Source organism: Dromiciops gliroides, chromosome 1 (genome assembly GCF_019393635.1).
Source record: "Dromiciops gliroides isolate mDroGli1 chromosome 1, mDroGli1.pri, whole genome shotgun sequence".
Classification (NCBI taxonomy): domain Eukaryota; kingdom Metazoa; phylum Chordata; class Mammalia; order Microbiotheria; family Microbiotheriidae; genus Dromiciops; species Dromiciops gliroides.
Window position 1 is genome coordinate 279,746,426 of NC_057861.1, and position 17,726 is coordinate 279,764,151.

The window sequence follows — 17,726 nt, forward strand, 5'->3', positions numbered from 1 at the left end:
CATGTGGTCCTGTAGACCACATAGCCCTCCTCTCTAGCCTCCCTCTCTCTCCCTCTTCACCTCATCCTACAGATGCCTATAGGAAAGCAAAGAAATCTCTCTTTAATTTCCTGTCCTCTTAGAGTGTGCGTTTAGGGAAAGGAGTTGGGGGCGGGATGAAATGAATGAGTTGTTCCCTTGTTGACAGAGTTGCTGGACTTAGCATCATTCCTGGGACTTCCTGCTTCCCCCCCCGCCATGTCCCCCCCCCCCCCCCCGCCTTTCTCCGCTGCCCACGCTCCTCCCCGCGTTCCCTGTGTCTCCCTCCTTTCCTTCTCTCCTCCTGTCTCTTCTCCCCGCCCCACCAGCCGGCAGCCCGGCTGTGCTGGGAAAGGGCGGGCGCCGGCGTCTGCTGGGGTGGGTGAGAGCGAGAACGAGTGAGAGAGCGAGCTCGCCAGTGCCCGAGTCGGTGCCGGAGCCGGAGCCGGAGCCAGAACCCGAGCCTGAGCAATCTCGGGGCATCTCGGGAGGGAGAGAGGACCAGCCACCGGAGAGAGGCGTGAAACCCTCCCAGTCCAGGCGCTCTCCATGGCGTCTAATCAGCAAACGAGGATCCAAGCTTACCTGGAGAAGAACAAAATAGGTCCCCTGTTCGAGGTAAGGCTCTGGTAGGGGGGCAGGAGAATTCATCTTCAGGCAAAAGGGGGGGACATAAAAAAGAAACATATATGGACATCTGGGAGAGTAGGAGGGAGAAGGACCCGGCAGAAGGGGGCGCCCCGGCTATGCCGGGGTACCAAGGCATTTTGCTCAGGAACAGCTCCCAGGGCTGAGGATTGAGGCAAGGATGTCAATGTGGGGGAAAAGCTGTCTTCGGGTTACCTGGGCTAGAGACGCCCCTGGGCAGGTGAGATCGGCTGGGCTCTGCCTTCGGGCCCGGGGAACGGGCCAGAGGAAGTTGTATCCGTCTTGGTGGCATGCCAAGCTGTCTTATTCGCTGTTATCCGCTTGCTGTCCCCCAATCACAAACACAGGTACCCTCACAAGCGAGCACCATCTCCCCCCAACCCCCGCCCAAACACACACAAAGCACACACATGCACACCCTTGATGTGCTCCTAATATAATGCACGCGCTCCCTCCCTACATTCAAAACTCTTTGGGTTTGTTGGATTTTGAAGGGAGGTGCGGAGGTGGCTGGAACGGGAATTGGAGATAATACCACTTAGCATTGTGGGGTGGGGGTGGCTTTAAAAGAAGACATTCTCACTCTAACTGAGGACCAAAATGGGCCGGGCGGGGGAGAGAAGGGAGTCTACCGGATCTTCTCACATCGTGTGTGTGTGTGTGTGTGTGTGTGTGTGTGTGTGTGTGTGTGTGTGTGTGTGTGTGTGCGTGTGTGTGTGCTCGCAGAGAAAGGCACTGGGAAAATGCACCTTTAGTTAAGAAGGAAAAAGAATAGAAGAAAGCCACTGCCTAGAGCGATGGGTCCAGGATGAGAGAGAGCCTGTTGGTGTGGTGTGTGACAGAGGAAATCAAGCGAAGGAAAGCGTCCCATCCGTTGCCAGGACACTAGGGGTGGGTGGGGAGATAGCTTTGGAGACTGCAGTCCCTAAGTCAGTTCAGTGTGTACGTTGGTCCGCGGCGGAGAGAAAGAGAAGGCCGTGGCGGGGGACCCACCACTCTTTCCCCACTCTTTTGCTCTGTCCCAGACCACAGCAGCCCGGCTCCAGGCACACTGCTGGGAGAGCAGGGGGAGAAGGGTCGGTCTCACTAACCAACATTAACGCTCGCACCTCCCGCTGCATCTCTGCTGCATCTGAAAAAGAAGCAGAAGCCAGCAGCAGGGAGGCGTGTGCCCTGGTAATAATGGAGAGTAAGAGCTGTTTTGCTGTGACTGAATTCAAACTAATGTGTGTGAGCTGCAGGAAAATAAATGCAGATTCCAGGGGAATTGGTGACTCGATCTGGGAAGGTGATCCACTTCCCTCTCTTTGGACCTCAGTTTCTTCATTTGTAAGATGAGGAGTTAGACTAGAATTTAATCACTTAAAAATCCCTTCTGTCGCCAAACCTATGATCTTAGAGGTTTCTATGATCGATGGTTTAGAGGCCCCCAGCCCATCCCCTTTTAAGACTGACAGGAATAGTTTTAAAAGTGAAGGAGCGATCTTTTAATTCTGTTTATATTGTCATAAAATGCAGAACTGCAGTAAGGTATATTTGACCATCACATAATTAAGATTTACAAGAAAGGGTGAATAATACTTTAAGCCCAAGTTATTTATCATTGTTCCTCTCTTTGAAAAATATTAGCATCATTCCAGCTGACCTGCATTACTATTTGAAGAGGATGATGCTGGTCCAGTAATTCTCTTCATGTTTTTCCCTCTTGGAAGAAGTAACAATTGAAAACACAACTGTGAAGGAATGGAATTAGTGATGCAGCTGTAATTCTTTTCTTTGCCTTTAGTCTAATTATTGCATACAATGCATTATTTCATATGTGTGATTTTTAAAACAGACTATTTGAATAGTCTTTCCACTGGCACAGTACCTAAGCTACATCTAAAGAACAGCCCATGTTTTTCTAAAAGAGAAAGCAATTTTGTATTTTGTTAGCTATTCTCCTAGAATTCGTTATGTTTTAAAATAAGGTGAATTTTCATTCTTTAACAAAATATTTTTCATAAGCATAAGTCACATAGGTAGATAGTGGGTCAGTCCTAGTTTGGTATTTATGTATAATTGGGACATACTAATGTAATAAAAGAAATGTAATTGTATGCTTAAGTGCCTATTTTTCATCATTCAACACATTATTCTAACTACAGAGTGAACACGAATTGTTAGTTGAAAGAATGATGCATCAAAACCCTTCACCAAATACTTACCTCATTTTGCCCAGATGACCTCAAAAGTCCATTCCAGTTCTAAATTCTTTAATCTTGTGATCTTATCCATGATATATCCCTCTAACTTTCCCCTCATTTTCTGGGTCCATATTATGTGCATTCTCCTAGCTTGGACTGACTTGATGAAGTGATTGTCTTTCTGGGGTTGATAACACATTGGCTTTAAGTCTTTAAGAGGAAAAAAAGAAGGCCCCTGTTAGGAAGAAGAATAGCTGTACCATGTTCTTCTTGTAACAATTTCTATAAAGCCAGAACTTGGCCTTCAGAGTGATGGAATTACATATACTTCACAGAATCACAGAAATGGGAACAGGAAGAAGACTACTAGGGTATAGTCTAGTTATTGACACTTAGGTACAAGAAAAAAACAATTGCTAAAATGCTACTTGTGTTATTGAAATCCTTATGTAGCACTGAAGTAAAGCCCCTGAGTACAGAAGTGATTTTCTTCTTGCCAGTAACATTGATCAGACTCTGTTCCTTTTATTCCTTTGCAAGGCTTTCATAGCCATTTCCTTGGATTTGGAAGACAAAGGTTCAAATTCTCTTCATATTTTAATGTTGGGAATTTGAGGAATCCTCCTAACTACTTAACCTTTATTTTTTATTTTTGGTTTATTAAAATAAACCTAGTTGAACAAAGAACTCTCAGATAGAATATGAACATAATTTATAAGAATATAAAAAATAGGATAGGGCTTTGATTATGGACATTTAAAAAATCATCAGTAATTTTCCTGACCAATGTTCTTGGTAGAGCAAACATTTAAATTTCTGAAATTTTGATCCCTTTTTTTTGCACCCCCCCCAAAGTCAAGAATTTGAATCCTGCCTCATCAAGTCATACATCATCTGTAAACACTCATTTGATTAATGGGGAATAATAATAGCACCTACCTCTTGGGGTTGTTTTGAGGATAAAATTAGATATTATTCATAAAATGCTTTGCATACCTTTAAACATCATATACATGTTAGCTACTATCATTAATGTGCTAAACAGCAGGCTTGTTTTGAAAATTAAATTGAATTTCAATGGATTTTGGTTTTCGGACCTCTGGGGAAACAATTTGTGACTCCCTTGAAATGACTGCTAATGCCCTGGGATATGACAAAGCAGTACCTGAGAATTACTGGGCTCGATTGTTGGGCAGTAATGCTTTAGTTCAAAATGAAAATTCAGAGGTGAACGTCATTATTAGTGACTTTTTAATGTAATGTTTTGGCATATGTGATAACTTGACTTTTTCTGGAATTTCCAGCCGTAATTATAGCGTTGTACAATTTTATTGTAATATACTGTTCTGGAATTTATGAAATTTTAATATCTTTAATACATTATGTTTCAGTGATCCTTATAATCATTGCTAAAGTTAACATGGTTTAAAGGTTTTTAAGATACTTAATGCTATTGGGGCACATTTTATTTTCCTTACTTTTCCTGGCACTGGTACTCTCATAATGGGTTGCCTGGGGATAGCAGGAGGAAATGATATACAAAGACTGCTTATTACTGGAGGTGTTTAGCTTGGATGACCACTTGTCTGGGAAGTTGAAAATGACACATAGGAAAAACTCTTTTCCCTGAAACCTGATCCAGCACTCATTCCTATCCAGCCTAGCTCTATCTCCAATCCAGTATCTATCTCACCTGTCAACCCTAACATTACCATTGTTGTTCTTCAGTTGTGTCTGACTCTGAATTAGTTTGACATTTTCTTCTTTAACTCATTTACAGATGCAGAACTGAGGCAAACAAGGTTAAGTGACTTGCCCAAAGTGACTTGCCACATGGCTAGTAGGTATTTGAGGCCAGATTTGAACTCATGAAGATCAGTCTTTGTGATTCCAAACCCAGTGCTCTATCCAGTGTACCACCTGACTGCCTACCTCACCCTTGAGAACCCCAAACCATCATTAATGATTCCCCTTTATCCTAGACCTTTCCCTCTCACACTTTTTTTTCTCTCTTCTTGTGCTCACAGGACTCTGCCTTCCTTTGAAAGACATGATCCCTGACCACCTTCTCTAATACTAGCTGCTACTCCTCTAGTTTCTTGACACATCAGACAAGGAGAAGGAATAGTCTGCCTTATTAACCATGCTACTTCAGTTCAGCACTGTTTCCATCACCTAATAAGCTCTCTTTCTTTGAGGTTCACTCCATCTATTTATATTGCATATTCCAGATTTTAGTCACTGTTACTACTAGCTCCAAAGTCACTCCTCCTTTCTTAAGGAATTCAGCATTTTGTTCAAGTCGTAACGTTACTTTTTGCTCCAAGCCGTGCTTGTAAACTTGGATATTTCAATGTCCCCAGTGCCATGAACAGAGTTGGCACATCAATAAATATTTGCCGAGTTGATTTCTCTTCAAACAGCTAGGTCTCAGTGTTCATTAAGCTCCCTATTTCTCATTTATTCAGTCATATCCAACTCAACAATGTTATTTGGTCAGATCCAACTCTTTGTTGTGACATTTGGGGTTTTCTTGACAAAGGTACTAGAGTGGTTTGCCATTTCCTTCTCCAGCTCATTTTACAGATGAGGAAACTGAGGCAAACAGAGTGAAGTAATTTGCTTGGGGTCACACAGCTAGTAAGTATCTGAGGGCAGATTTGAAATCAGGAATACAATTCTTCACTATATCCTCTGCACCACCTAGCCGCTCCTAGGATTGGCCATACTTTGAACCTAGGATCATCCTTAATTCCTTCCTTTTCATCTTCAGTTTCTCCCTTTCAACTTGCTCTTTTTCTAGTTTTCTTCAAATTTTTTTTTTTTGAGACTGAGTCTTCTATCTCAACTAGGCTAGAAATTCAGCAGCCTGCTACTGATGATGCAGAAGTTTGATCTGCTTCATTTCTGTGCTGAGCTGGTTCACCCCTCCTGAGGCAGCTTGGTGGCCCCCTATTCCTGAGGGGTTCACTATACTGGCATCAGATTCAATGCAGACATCTAACTGGCTTCAGCCCTGCTGCAGCTCTGAACTTTAAGTGTTGTCTCAGCTTCAGCCTCTTATATTGGCAGAGATTACAGGTACTCACCACCCCACCTTGCTTTTTCCTATCACCATCATCATCATCATTATTATTTATTTTTTAATGCGAATGCTTTATTTTTTATTTTTATTTTGTGGGGCAATGGGGGTTAAGTGACTTGCCCAGGGTCACACAGCTTGTAAGTGTCAAGTGTTTGAGTCCGGATTTCAACTCAAGAACTCCTGAATCCAGGGCCAGTGCTTTTTCCACTGTGCCACCTGGCTGCCCCCTTTTCCATTCTTAAAAAACAAAACTACAACAAAAAAACCTTTAATTTGACCTTGCCATCTAATCCATTCATCATACTTTCTATCTCTTTTCTTTCACTGTTAAACTCCTAAGAGTCATCTGCAGTCATAGCTTTCACATTCTAAATACTTACTCTAATTTTCACTAATGATCTCTGATTGTTAAACCTGAAGGCCTTTTCAGTTTTCACCTTTCTTGCCCATTTTTGAAGTTTTTGAAACTGACAACCTCTTTCTTTTCCTGGAAATAGTCTCCCCCCACCCCCTTCCGCTCAAGGAGCACACACACACAGAGCTGACTGGTGCCTGACTGGTTCCTTGGATCGTCATTCATTTCCGGCCTACTAAGTATGTCTTTCCCTCCAGACCTTCTTATCTCTGGTGATCTTATCTATTCTGTTACATTCAGTTATCTTTATTCAGATTTACATTTTCACAAATTTTCATTTACACCTCTAATCTCTCCACAGAAATGTAGTTCTAGGCTATAATTACCTGAATAACATGCTGCCTGAATGTCCCATTGGCATCTCAAATAAATGAAAAAATTCCCAAACTGAAGTTATTATGTCCTCTAGCATAATCTTAAATCATCCTTCATTCTTCCATCCTTTTCTTCATTCACTCATATTCAATCTGTTACTTAATTCTATTTTATTTCCATATTTTATTCTTGCATCTGTTTCTTGTTCACTTATGTGACCTTATTGCCTTTTGCTTTTAATATCTTTTCTTCTAGTTTATACTCTCCAAAACATTAGTTACAATCCTACCAAAAAAATCTTCACAAGACACATAATAATAGCATTTTAAGATTTTCTTTTCTTTTCTTTTTTTTTTTTCTGGTAAGGCAATTGGGGTTAAGAGACTTGCCCAGGGTCACACAGCTAGTAAGTATCAAGGGTCTGAGGCTGGATTTGAACTCAGGTCCTCCTGAATCCAGAGCCAGTGCTCTATCCACTATGCCACCTAGGTGCCCAACATTTTAAGATTTTCAAAACAGTTTATAAATTTTATTTAATTTTGTCCTCATGTAATCCTGGAAGGTAAGTGTTTCCATTTTATAGATGAAGAAACTGAGGAAGAAAGAGGTTAATTGACTTGCCCAGAGTCACACAGCTTGTGTATGAGGTTGCGTTCAAATATAGATCTTCTCTCTCCAGGTCAAAAGCTCTATCAATTGTACTACCTAGCTGTCTCTGACATTTTTTATTATGTCAGTTCCCTACTAACAATCTTCAGTGTTCCTCTACTGCCTCTAGAATTAAATTTAAGTTACTTATTCTAGCATGTAAGGTCCATCCAAATATATCTGCAACAGCCTTTTGTCTTCTTCCTCTTTTTTCATGTATTTTATGTTTTAGCCAAACTGGACTAGCTGATCATCGAAAATGATATTCCTCTTAAACCTTTAAGTTTGTGGAAAGGCTATATCCTCTTTGTCCCCTTCACATTCTCAGCCCATCAGAGTACTTATTTTCCTTCAAGATTCAGTTCAGAGACTCATGCGATCAATAAGATAGTAGAGTAGAAGCTTTTTAAAAATAATTCTCGAATGTATCAAATTCAGAAGTCAATGTGAGTCAAATCTGTAGTAATTAAAGTTAAATCCATAAAACAACACTTACACATCCCAACCCTCATTCTGATTACTGTCACCTCAAGGAAACTCACAAATCTGTTTAGGGAAAAGAGTTGCAAGATTTAGAGTCAGGAAGATCTATGCTCAAATCAAGGCTTAGATATTACTAATGGTGGGACCCAGGATAAGTCACTTATTATCTCTTAGCCTCCATTCAGTATTTCAGTTGTCTAGGCCTGAATCAAGTCAATCTGGTAGGTCAGATTTGATATTTGAGTGAAATGAGATACTCATTAATTGTAGAACATCTAACAGTTAGCAAAAGGAGGTTTACTTAGCCAGAGCAGGTGAAAGGTATTTAACAACAAGGCATCATTGGTTTAATTGGGTAATGGATCATATAGGCCTGCCAGTCAGAAGACTGAGGAAGGAGATACTGATTTCTCCTGAATTGACTTTTTGTATTTATCCTACCAGAAAACTATCTCGGTGGCCACACATTTACTTCTATAGTTTACAATACTAAAAACCAAAACAAACCAAAACAAAAAACATACAAACAAAAAAAGCTAGCCCAGCCTTAATGGCAGATATTGTTCCTAGCATAGTCTGACAGTATGATGTTTCTACTCATCTCTTCAAGAAAAAGCAGAAAATATCAACTCTGTTCAATCACATAAAGAAATAGGGAGTGTGGGGATGAGGGTGAGAGTGGGGGTTGAGGTTGGGTTCGAAGTCACTGATGATTTGGCAACACAGAGGGGAAGAGAACTTCCATACTCAAAGGGGTCTTGAGTCATATTTTGGATCAGAACTTTCTCTCTCTTCAGAGTATATTCTAGGGAGGAAACCAGTCAGGTCAAATTTTTAAAAGTAGAAAATTTTAGGAAGGGTTATTCTATACTAAATATTATACTAGAAAAAAAATGCCAAGTGAAAAAGAATTCTGTGAATTTATCAAACATCATACACCAAGAGCAAAAACAAAAACATTATACAACAGTCCAATGTTAAAAATTAAACATTTAAAAGAAGGTATTAGGAAAGAGATTAGTTAATAAATCAAGACTCTCAAAACAGAAATATCAAAGGAAAATAATAGAGTAGACAACTTATAGAATATAATAGATAAGCTCTTTGAAGTAGTAGAGGCCCTGATAAAAAGAATGAGAGATCTGGAACTTAAATGCTTAAAGTGGGCAGGGATTTGGCAAAAGAGAACTAAATATACATTGATTTTTTAAAAGAACACATGAATTCTATGGAAATTAATTCAAATGACCTTGAAAGCCGCTTGTACAGATGTAATTTAAGTATCACAGATATCCTGGGGGGGGGGAGAAACAAACACCCCCCCCCCCCAAAACAAAGTAGATATACTCTACTCAGAGCTTAGACAAAAAGGAAGAGCAATTCCTTCAGTCTCTTAACAAGTGTGGGAAATTGTAGGAAAGTACGGCTGGAAGCAGTAGGGTGGAGAGGGGAAAAATGAAAGTCATATCAAATCCTAGAAGGAAAAATGAAAAAAAAAGTCATTAAAAATCTCTCCCCTGGAGGGGGTGGGGGGGTAGGCATTAGTATATGTCCATGACAACAGACAGCAATCTTATAATGGGTGGTGTGTGGGGTCAAAGAGCATAATAGCATACTAGCTACATTTAGCAAGGGTTGTGCTTCCCAAGTTTGCATCACATTCCATAAAGGGGTATGTACATGTCCTGTAGGGTTATGACCAACTAAAGTGATGGAAGGAAGGGGGGAAATAGATCCAGAGAAAGGATAAAAAAAAAGTTTCAGTAGTAGTTAATGATGTTGATAAGGCCAGGAGAAAGGATAGGCCTTATGACTCAGGATAAACAATAATGACTATTATTATATGTCACTGCTACCATCAAGTAGACTGATATTTCTCCGAGTGGGATGGAGCAGAATGGCCTATTGTTAAGGGAGAAAAAAAAATAAATGAAAGAACAAATCAATCAATAAAGAAATCAGTAGAAATTTACACAGAAGGATATGAGGTGACATGCAGAATGAAAATCAGTGGATGGAACAAGATCTCATATACCAAGTGATTCAAAAAATGTAGAAATGGCAATAATTCTGCCATACAAAGCAAAAATAAAAATTCACAATGTCCAAAGAGAAAAGCAGGGAAAAGTACATTATGCTTGAAGATTCCATGAATGGCAACATCAAAATTATACTATTACCAAATATATATTCCTCAAATAACATAGCATCTAAATCCATAAAAGGGAAATGTTTTGAAGAACTATAAAAACTAAGCAGGTAGTAACTCAGTAACTTTAGGAAAAGTTAATGTTCTTTTCTCAGAGCTTGATAAATCTAATAGATAAACAAAAAGGGAAAATAAACTGATGTAATTATTGAAAGATTTGAAAGGTTTATGGCATCCTCTTGTGGGAGGTAAATTTAATATGGGGAAAGTTAGTTGGGTGGCTTGTCATAATATTGGGGTTCAGAAAATAATGAGGGACCTCTAGGTCCAAAGTTTCCTCCTCTCCAAACTTCCTTTTTTAGTTATTTCTCCCAGGCCAATAAGAAAGGGGATAGACAGCCTCTTTTCCACAACCAAATCAGGTTTTATTAATGGGAATAAAATACACAGCAAAGGTGAAATTAAGTAAGCCAATAACAAGGGAATAGGCAAAGAGGAAAATGGATAATCTCCCTAACTATAGCAAAGACCTATACAATCTCCAAACTTGCTTTAAGCTCAGCTAATTCAAAGAGCTGGATTTTATTAATTTACCACCAGGGGTCCATAATTTCTATTTATTTTAGTCAGTTGTGATGCCATTCTTCAGTCTGCTCCCAAAAGCTCCTCCAAGGTGAGAGAGAGAGAGAGAGAGAGAGAGAGAGAGAGTGAGTTCCTGTTGGGGGTCCCTTTTTCTATCTTTTTCTCCCTCTCCCAAAGGGGAGGTCCTTCAATTTATGTGGCTGAGACAGGTTCCCTGTTGATGGCACAGTCCACAACCTCTGAGGACACTCCTTCTCAGGGCTGGCCAAGTTTAAACCAGGTTTAACAGGGAAGGCTAGGTTTGGCTCAAAATCTAATCATCTTAAGTGTGTACTTAGTAGTTTCTCATTCACTCCCAATTTGAACACTACTGAGTCAACCAAGTTGGACCCCTGGGTGTCTGCCAAATTCCATTATTTTACCACACTCTTACTGGGAATATTAAAGGATATTTAAACTTCTTAACATTCTATGTTACCTTTGCAAAAAGAAACCCAGTGCTATGATACATAAATATTACATAAATAAATGAAAAAGATAGAAATGTTAAAAAAAATCTTTCATAGACCATAATGAAAAAAAGACAATTAATACAGGGAACACAAGAAAAGAAAATAAAGATCTAAGGGAAGGCTTAATAATGATATCCTAAATGATAATTTAGAGTAAATCATAAAACCAACATACAAAATTTGCTTCATAACAATGAGCCAACATCCTAATTGTTTGGAGGATGAAACTGAATTAGTCCTTAGTGGAAAATTCTATCTTTAAAAACATATAAATAATATACAAAAAGCAAATGTTAAAGAACTGAGTATACAATTTTTTAAAAATCTAGAGATGCAATAATTTAACAAAACTAAAATAATAGAAATAATCTGGAGAATTAGAGGGCAAATAATAAAATAAAAAAAATAAAATAGAAGTGATAAACAACTGGAAACTAGCTTATTAATAAATGATAATGATAATCACTTAGCTAACCCAATTTTTAAAAAGTGAGGGAAAGGGGCAGCTAGGTGGTGCAGTGGATGGAGCACCGGCCCTGGAGTCAGGAGTACCTGAGTTCAAATCTGGCCTCAGACACTTAACACTTACTAGCTGTGTGACCCTGGGCAAGTCACTTAACCCCAATTGCCTCACTAAAAAAAAAAAAAGAAAAGAAAAAAAAAAGTGAGGGAAAAACTAAATTACCAAATTTAAAACAATTAAAATGAACAAGATAAATTCATGGCAGAAGGAAATTTCAAAAAAAAATAAAAAATCAGAACCTACTATTTATGATTATGTGAGAAAAAAGCCAAGAATTTAATAAAAAATAAATAACTACCAAAAATACTCAAATTAACAAAAATAAAAAATAGATTTTTAAAAATCATCCATTCTCAAAAAGCAAAATTGAACCATAAAGGGAATGTCAAAATATGAGCTGGAGATTGCAGGGAGATCCCTGATAGAAATATATTTATATATGAATTATAAAAAACATTTACAGTACAATATGTATTTATGTTACACACATTATTTACAAAAATTGAGGAAAATAAAATACATTCTATCCAAATTCTTGTTATGGAACAAGCATGGTCCCTATATACAAACCACAGAAGAATAAAATAGAAAAAGAGAACTATAGATTAATATCACTAATGAATTTGGATGCAAAAAAGTTAAATACAATATTTAGCAAAATAGCTAGCTACACTTATACCCCCAAAAGTTCATTTTATTCAAATGGAGCTTATGTTAGGGATGCAAGGATGGCACAAAATTAGGAAAAACATTAAAATATTAAATCATGTTACAAACAAAACCAACCCCAAACATATGATTAAATCAATAGATATCCAAAAAAAGCCTTTGACAAAATAGAGGTGATAAGAGACTGGGCCTGTGATTTCCTTGGTATAGGATACTATCTAGTGCGAAAATTCAATTAACAGTGCTTATTGGAGGGACTTGAATTCAGGTGTTCTTGACTTTAAGTTCAATTCTTGATCTATTACAACAGACTACTTCTGATAGTGTCAAAAGACACTTATTAGTTGTGTGACTAGGGTCATACATACCTATTCCAGGGCCATCTTCAGTCATCCTGATGTATATCTTGACACTGAACCCAGATGGCTCTGGAGGAGAGAGTGAGGTTGGTGACTTTCACAGCCCTTCCTCACTTATATCCAATTCAGTGCAAGTCATGATAATCACCCTGATGTCATGATCCTCTTTGAGAATGAAGAACAAACAACAACATTGTATGCATGTATGCATGTATGTTTACATGCATGTACACACATATATGCATGCATCATGAATACATGTATGCATATATAGAGATACCAAAAGTTAGTCTTTTTTTTTTGCAATGGTGAAATACTAGAATCTTTTTTCCCAAAATACTATTTAAAGCAACTTCCCCTTCTCCCCACTATTTGTTAAAATAGCTTTGGAAATGCTAGTTGTAGTAATGACAAGAGCAATTAATTAAGAAATTAAAGGCATATACAGTGGCAAAGAGAAAAGAAAAATATCTCTACTTTCTAACAGCTCAATGGTTTACTTAAAAAACTCTGGAAGATCAAGAAAGAAGCTAAGATAGTTTTAATAGGTTCAATTAAGTGTCAATATACAGATTAAGTTCACAAAATCATTGGCATTTTTATAGAATAACAACAATAACAACAAATCCTGTAGGAAATGGTAGAAAAATCATTGAACAACTTCAAAATGTATACATGTCCAAATTGCATAGATAATATGTATGATCAATTTGAAAAGACATACTCAAAATTTATATACAGGGTATCCCAGAAGTCTTAGTGCAGTATTTAGTTATTTAGGCTTAAAACTGTACTGAGATTTTGGGATACAGTGTATATACAATTACAAACTACTCTAAAGGACTACATGAAGGTAAATAGGCCAACAAGCATTTATCAAATGAACAAATTTTTATCAAGCACTTGCTATATGCTGGTTAGTCACTATGCTGAGTACCTCCCATATATACATACACATACTCATACAGGATAGTCATTAAGCATAATTAGGTGGTACTAACATAATTAAAACAGATGATGCTACATAAATTAGTTTATATATTTAGTGACCTATTATTCTATTATTTCATAGAGCTAACCAAAATAATAATGACATTAATTTGAGGGGCAAATATCTAAAATCTCAAGTGGAATGGTGAAAAAAGGAAGAACAAAAGATTCAGGACTTCAAATTATATCATAAAGCAGAGATCACTCAAATTACTTGTTATAGATTAAAAATAGAAAAAAATAAATCAAAGATGTTTTAAACAAGAATCAGAATCAAATTCAACAATCTAATGTTCAATGAATTAAAGATTTTATCTATCTGGGGAAGAACTCTGTATTTGATTAAATACTTACAAGCACACTGGAAAGCTGTTTGGGAAACAATAGGTTTAGATCAGCAACTTATACCATATACCACAATCAGTTATAAATTGTTTGTTTGTTTGTTAGTTTTTGTTTGTTTGGTTTTTTTGGTGAGGCAATTGGGGTTAAGTAACTTGCCCAGGGTCACACAGCTAGTATGTGTTAAGTGTCTGAGGCCGGATTTGAACTCAGCTCCTCCTGAATCCAGGGCCAGTGCTCTATCCACTGCGCCACCTAGCTGCCCCACAAATTGATATAAATACATGCACACAAGTACACATTTAAACTAGGGGCAGCTAGGTGGCACAGTAGATAGAGAATAGGACCTGGAGTCAGGAAGACTTGAATTAAAATCTGGCCTCAGACATTTACTAGCTGTGTGATCCTGGGCAAGTCATTTAACCCTGTTTGCCTCAGTTTCCTGATCTATAAAAATGAACCTGAGAAGGAATTAGAAAATTATTCCACTGTCTTTGACAAGAGAACCCTAAATAGGGTCACATAGAGTTAGACAAGACTGAAATGATTAAACAACAAAAATGTATGTATGTATCCAAAAATGGCTTTCCTATGATTCTAACTGTTAGGTTTCAGGAAAGGAGATTTAAGCAAGTTAAGCCAGGTCTTGGCAGAAAGGAATATAGAGAAGTCATATCAAAGGTGTCTAAATGTTCTTTTGAGGTGAAGAGAATAAATGACATTCACAGTCATATGTGTCCCTCTGGGATTGGGCATATGAAAGAGGTATGTTTGATTAGCAAAGGATTGTTTATTTTATTTTTATGCTTCAATCTGTATTCAGATACCATCAGTTCTTTCTCTGTAGATGGATTGCATTTTTCATAAATCCTTCAGAGTCATCTTGGATCATTGTATTGCTGAAAATAACTAAGTCATTCACAGCAAATTATCTTACAATATTGCTGCTATTTTGTATACAGTACATTTCACTTTGCATCAGCTCATGTAAGTCTTTCCAGGTTTTTCTGATAGCATCCAGCTCATCATCTTTTGTAGCACAATAGTATTCCATCATAATCTCATCCCATAATTTGTTCAGTCATTCCCCAAATAATGGGCATTTCCCCAATTTTGAATTAAACTTTTTGTTTGTTTTGTTTTGTTTTGTTTATTCTCTTTTTGAATACCAACCTAGTAGTGGTATTACTAGGCCAAAGAGTATGCATGGTTTTATAGCCTTTTGGCCATAGTTCCAAATTGCGCTACAGAATATTTAAATCAGTTTACAACTTTATGAAGAGTGTATTAATGTCTCATTTTCACCATATCCACTACAACATTTGTCATATTCTTCTGCTGTCCTATTATCCAAACCAATAGTTATGAGGTAATACATAGAATTGTTTTGACCTTAATCTCTCCAATAAATAGTGAGTTAGAGCATTTTCTTTCATATGGCTATAGGTAGCTTTGATTATTTCATCTGAAAACTTCATGTCTTTTGATCATCCATCAATTGGGAAATGGCTCTTATTTTAACATATTTGACTAAGTTTTCTATGTGTTTGAGAACTGAGACCTATCAAACAAACTTGCTTCAAATTTTTTTCACAGTTACTATTACTAACTGTATTTCCCTTCATCCTATTCCTTCCCCATGTTATTTACTCTATTTTCTATCTTCTTTCACCCTATCGATTCTCAAAAGTGTTTTGCTTCTGACTACCCCCTTCCCCAATCTGCCCTCCCTTCTTTCACCCCACCTCCTTAATTCCTTTCCCCTGCTACCTTCCTGCAGGGTAAAATATATTACTATACCCAATTGAGTGTGTATGTTATTCCCTCATTAAGCCAATTCTGATGAGACTAAGACTCACTCACTCCCCCAAATCTCCTCCTTCTTCCCTTCCACTCCATGAGCTTTTTCTTGCTTCTTTTATGTGAGATACTTTACTTCATTCCACCTCTCCCTTTCCTTTTCTCGAAGTATATTCCTCTCATCCTTTAATTTTATTTTTTTAAAGAAAACATCCATTCATAATCAACTCACACCTGTGCCCTCTGTCTAAATATACTCCATTCAGCTACCCTAATAATGTGAAAGTTCTTATGAGTTACAAGTGTTATCTTCCCATGTAGGAATACAAACAGTTTAACCTTTTAATGTCCCTTATGATTTCTTTACCTGTTTACCTTTTTATGCTTTTTAAAGGTCTTGTATTTGAAAGCAAAATTTTGTATTCAGCTCAGGCCTTTTCATCATGAATGCCTGAAAGTTCTCTCTTTCATTGAATTTCTATTTTTCCCCTGAAAGATTATACTCAGTTTTGCTTGGTAGGTGATTCTTGATTGTAATTTCAGTTCCTTTGCCCTCCAGAATATCATATTCCAAGCCCTCCAATCCTTTAATGTAGAAGCTGCTAGGTTTTGTGTTATCCTGACTGTGGCTCCATAATACTTGAATTGTTTCTTTCTGGGTCCTTGCAATATTTTCTCCTTAACCTAGGAGATCTGGAATTTAACTATAATATTCCTTTAAGTTTTCATTTGGGTATCTCTTTAAGGAGGTGATTGGTGAATTCTTTCAATTTCTATTTTACCTTCTGCTTCTAGAATATCAGGATAATTTTCCCTGACAATTTCTTGGAAGATGATGTTGAGGCTCTTTTTTATTTGATCATGACTTTCAGGTAATCCAATTCTTTTCTTTTCTTTCTTTTTTCTTTCTTTCTTTTTTTTTGGCCAGGCAATGGGGGTTAAGTGACTTGCCCAGGGTCACACAGCTAGCAAGTGTCAATTCTCTGAGGCTGGTAAGCCAATTATTTTCAATTTAGCTCTCCTGGATCGATTTTCCAGGTCATTTGTTTTTCCAAGGAGATATTTCACATTGCTCTCTATTTTTCCATTCTTTTGATTTTTGCTTTCTTGTGTCTTTATTTCTCATTAATTAATTAGCTTCAATTTGCTCAATCCTAATTTTTAAGGAATTATTTTCTTCAGAGAACTTTTGGACCTCCTTTTCCATTTGGGCAATTTGGCTTTGCAAGCTGTTGACCTTTTTCCCCATGATTTTCTTGTATCACTCTCATTTCTCTTTCCATTTTTTTCCACCTCTCTTATTTTATTTGCAAAATCCTTTTTGAGTGCTTCTATGACCTGAGACCAATTCATATTTTTCTTGGAAGCTTTGCATGTAGGAGCTTTAACTTTGTCATCTTCTTCCGGGGGTATATTTTGATCTTCCTTGTCAGCATAGGAACTTTCTAGGGTCAGCATTTTTTTTTCTGTTTGCTCCTTTTCTTGACTTTTTACCCTTTGTTAAAAGGGTAGAATCCTGCTGCACTGTGGCTGCAAGCTCCAGAGTGTTTGCACCCCTCCCCCGACCTGGACCAACACCCAAAACTGGGACCCTGAAGTGAGCACTGGAAAAACAAGAGTCTCACCTCAGCACCAGCAAAGATACCCCTGTAATCTCCCACTTGATAACCCCTCAACCCCCTCACCATCTGCAGGCTACGTTCCAGAAGCAGCTGCTGCAACATCTGATTCAGAGGCTCACAAGGCCGAGTTCTCTGGGGCGGCCTGCCTGAGGCTGGATCTGTGTTGGCACAGCCTGCAGCAGGCTGCACTCTACTCTCACCCCCAGAACAACAGACCTTTCCTACCAACCTTCTAAGCTGTCTTTGCCTGGAAAATGATTTCACCCTGTCCTTTGGTGGGTTCTGCTGCTCCAGGAATTGTCTTATGGCATTATTTGAAGGTATTTGGAGGGGTCTTGGGGAGTGTTCATGGAAGCCACTGCCTTTCCTGTGCCATCATG

The 17,726-nt window shown here is 38.0% G+C and overlaps 1 protein-coding gene across 5 annotated transcripts in view; it reads left to right on the plus strand.

Annotated features, from left to right (window-relative positions):
- The first annotated feature begins 298 nt into the window (after positions 1 to 298).
- C1H8orf34 (chromosome 1 C8orf34 homolog) overlaps positions 299 to 17,726 on the plus strand; it is a 457,453-nt gene continuing 440,025 nt past the window's right edge. For all 5 annotated transcript variants that reach the window (XR_006353330.1, XM_043968402.1, XM_043968396.1 and 2 more), the window contains exon 1: positions 299 to 636. Coding sequence is in view for 4 of the 5 variants with exons in the window: in XM_043968402.1 (XP_043824337.1) it covers positions 568 to 636 (69 nt within the window). In the remaining variant the exon portion in view is untranslated. The remainder of the gene's footprint in view (positions 637 to 17,726) is intronic.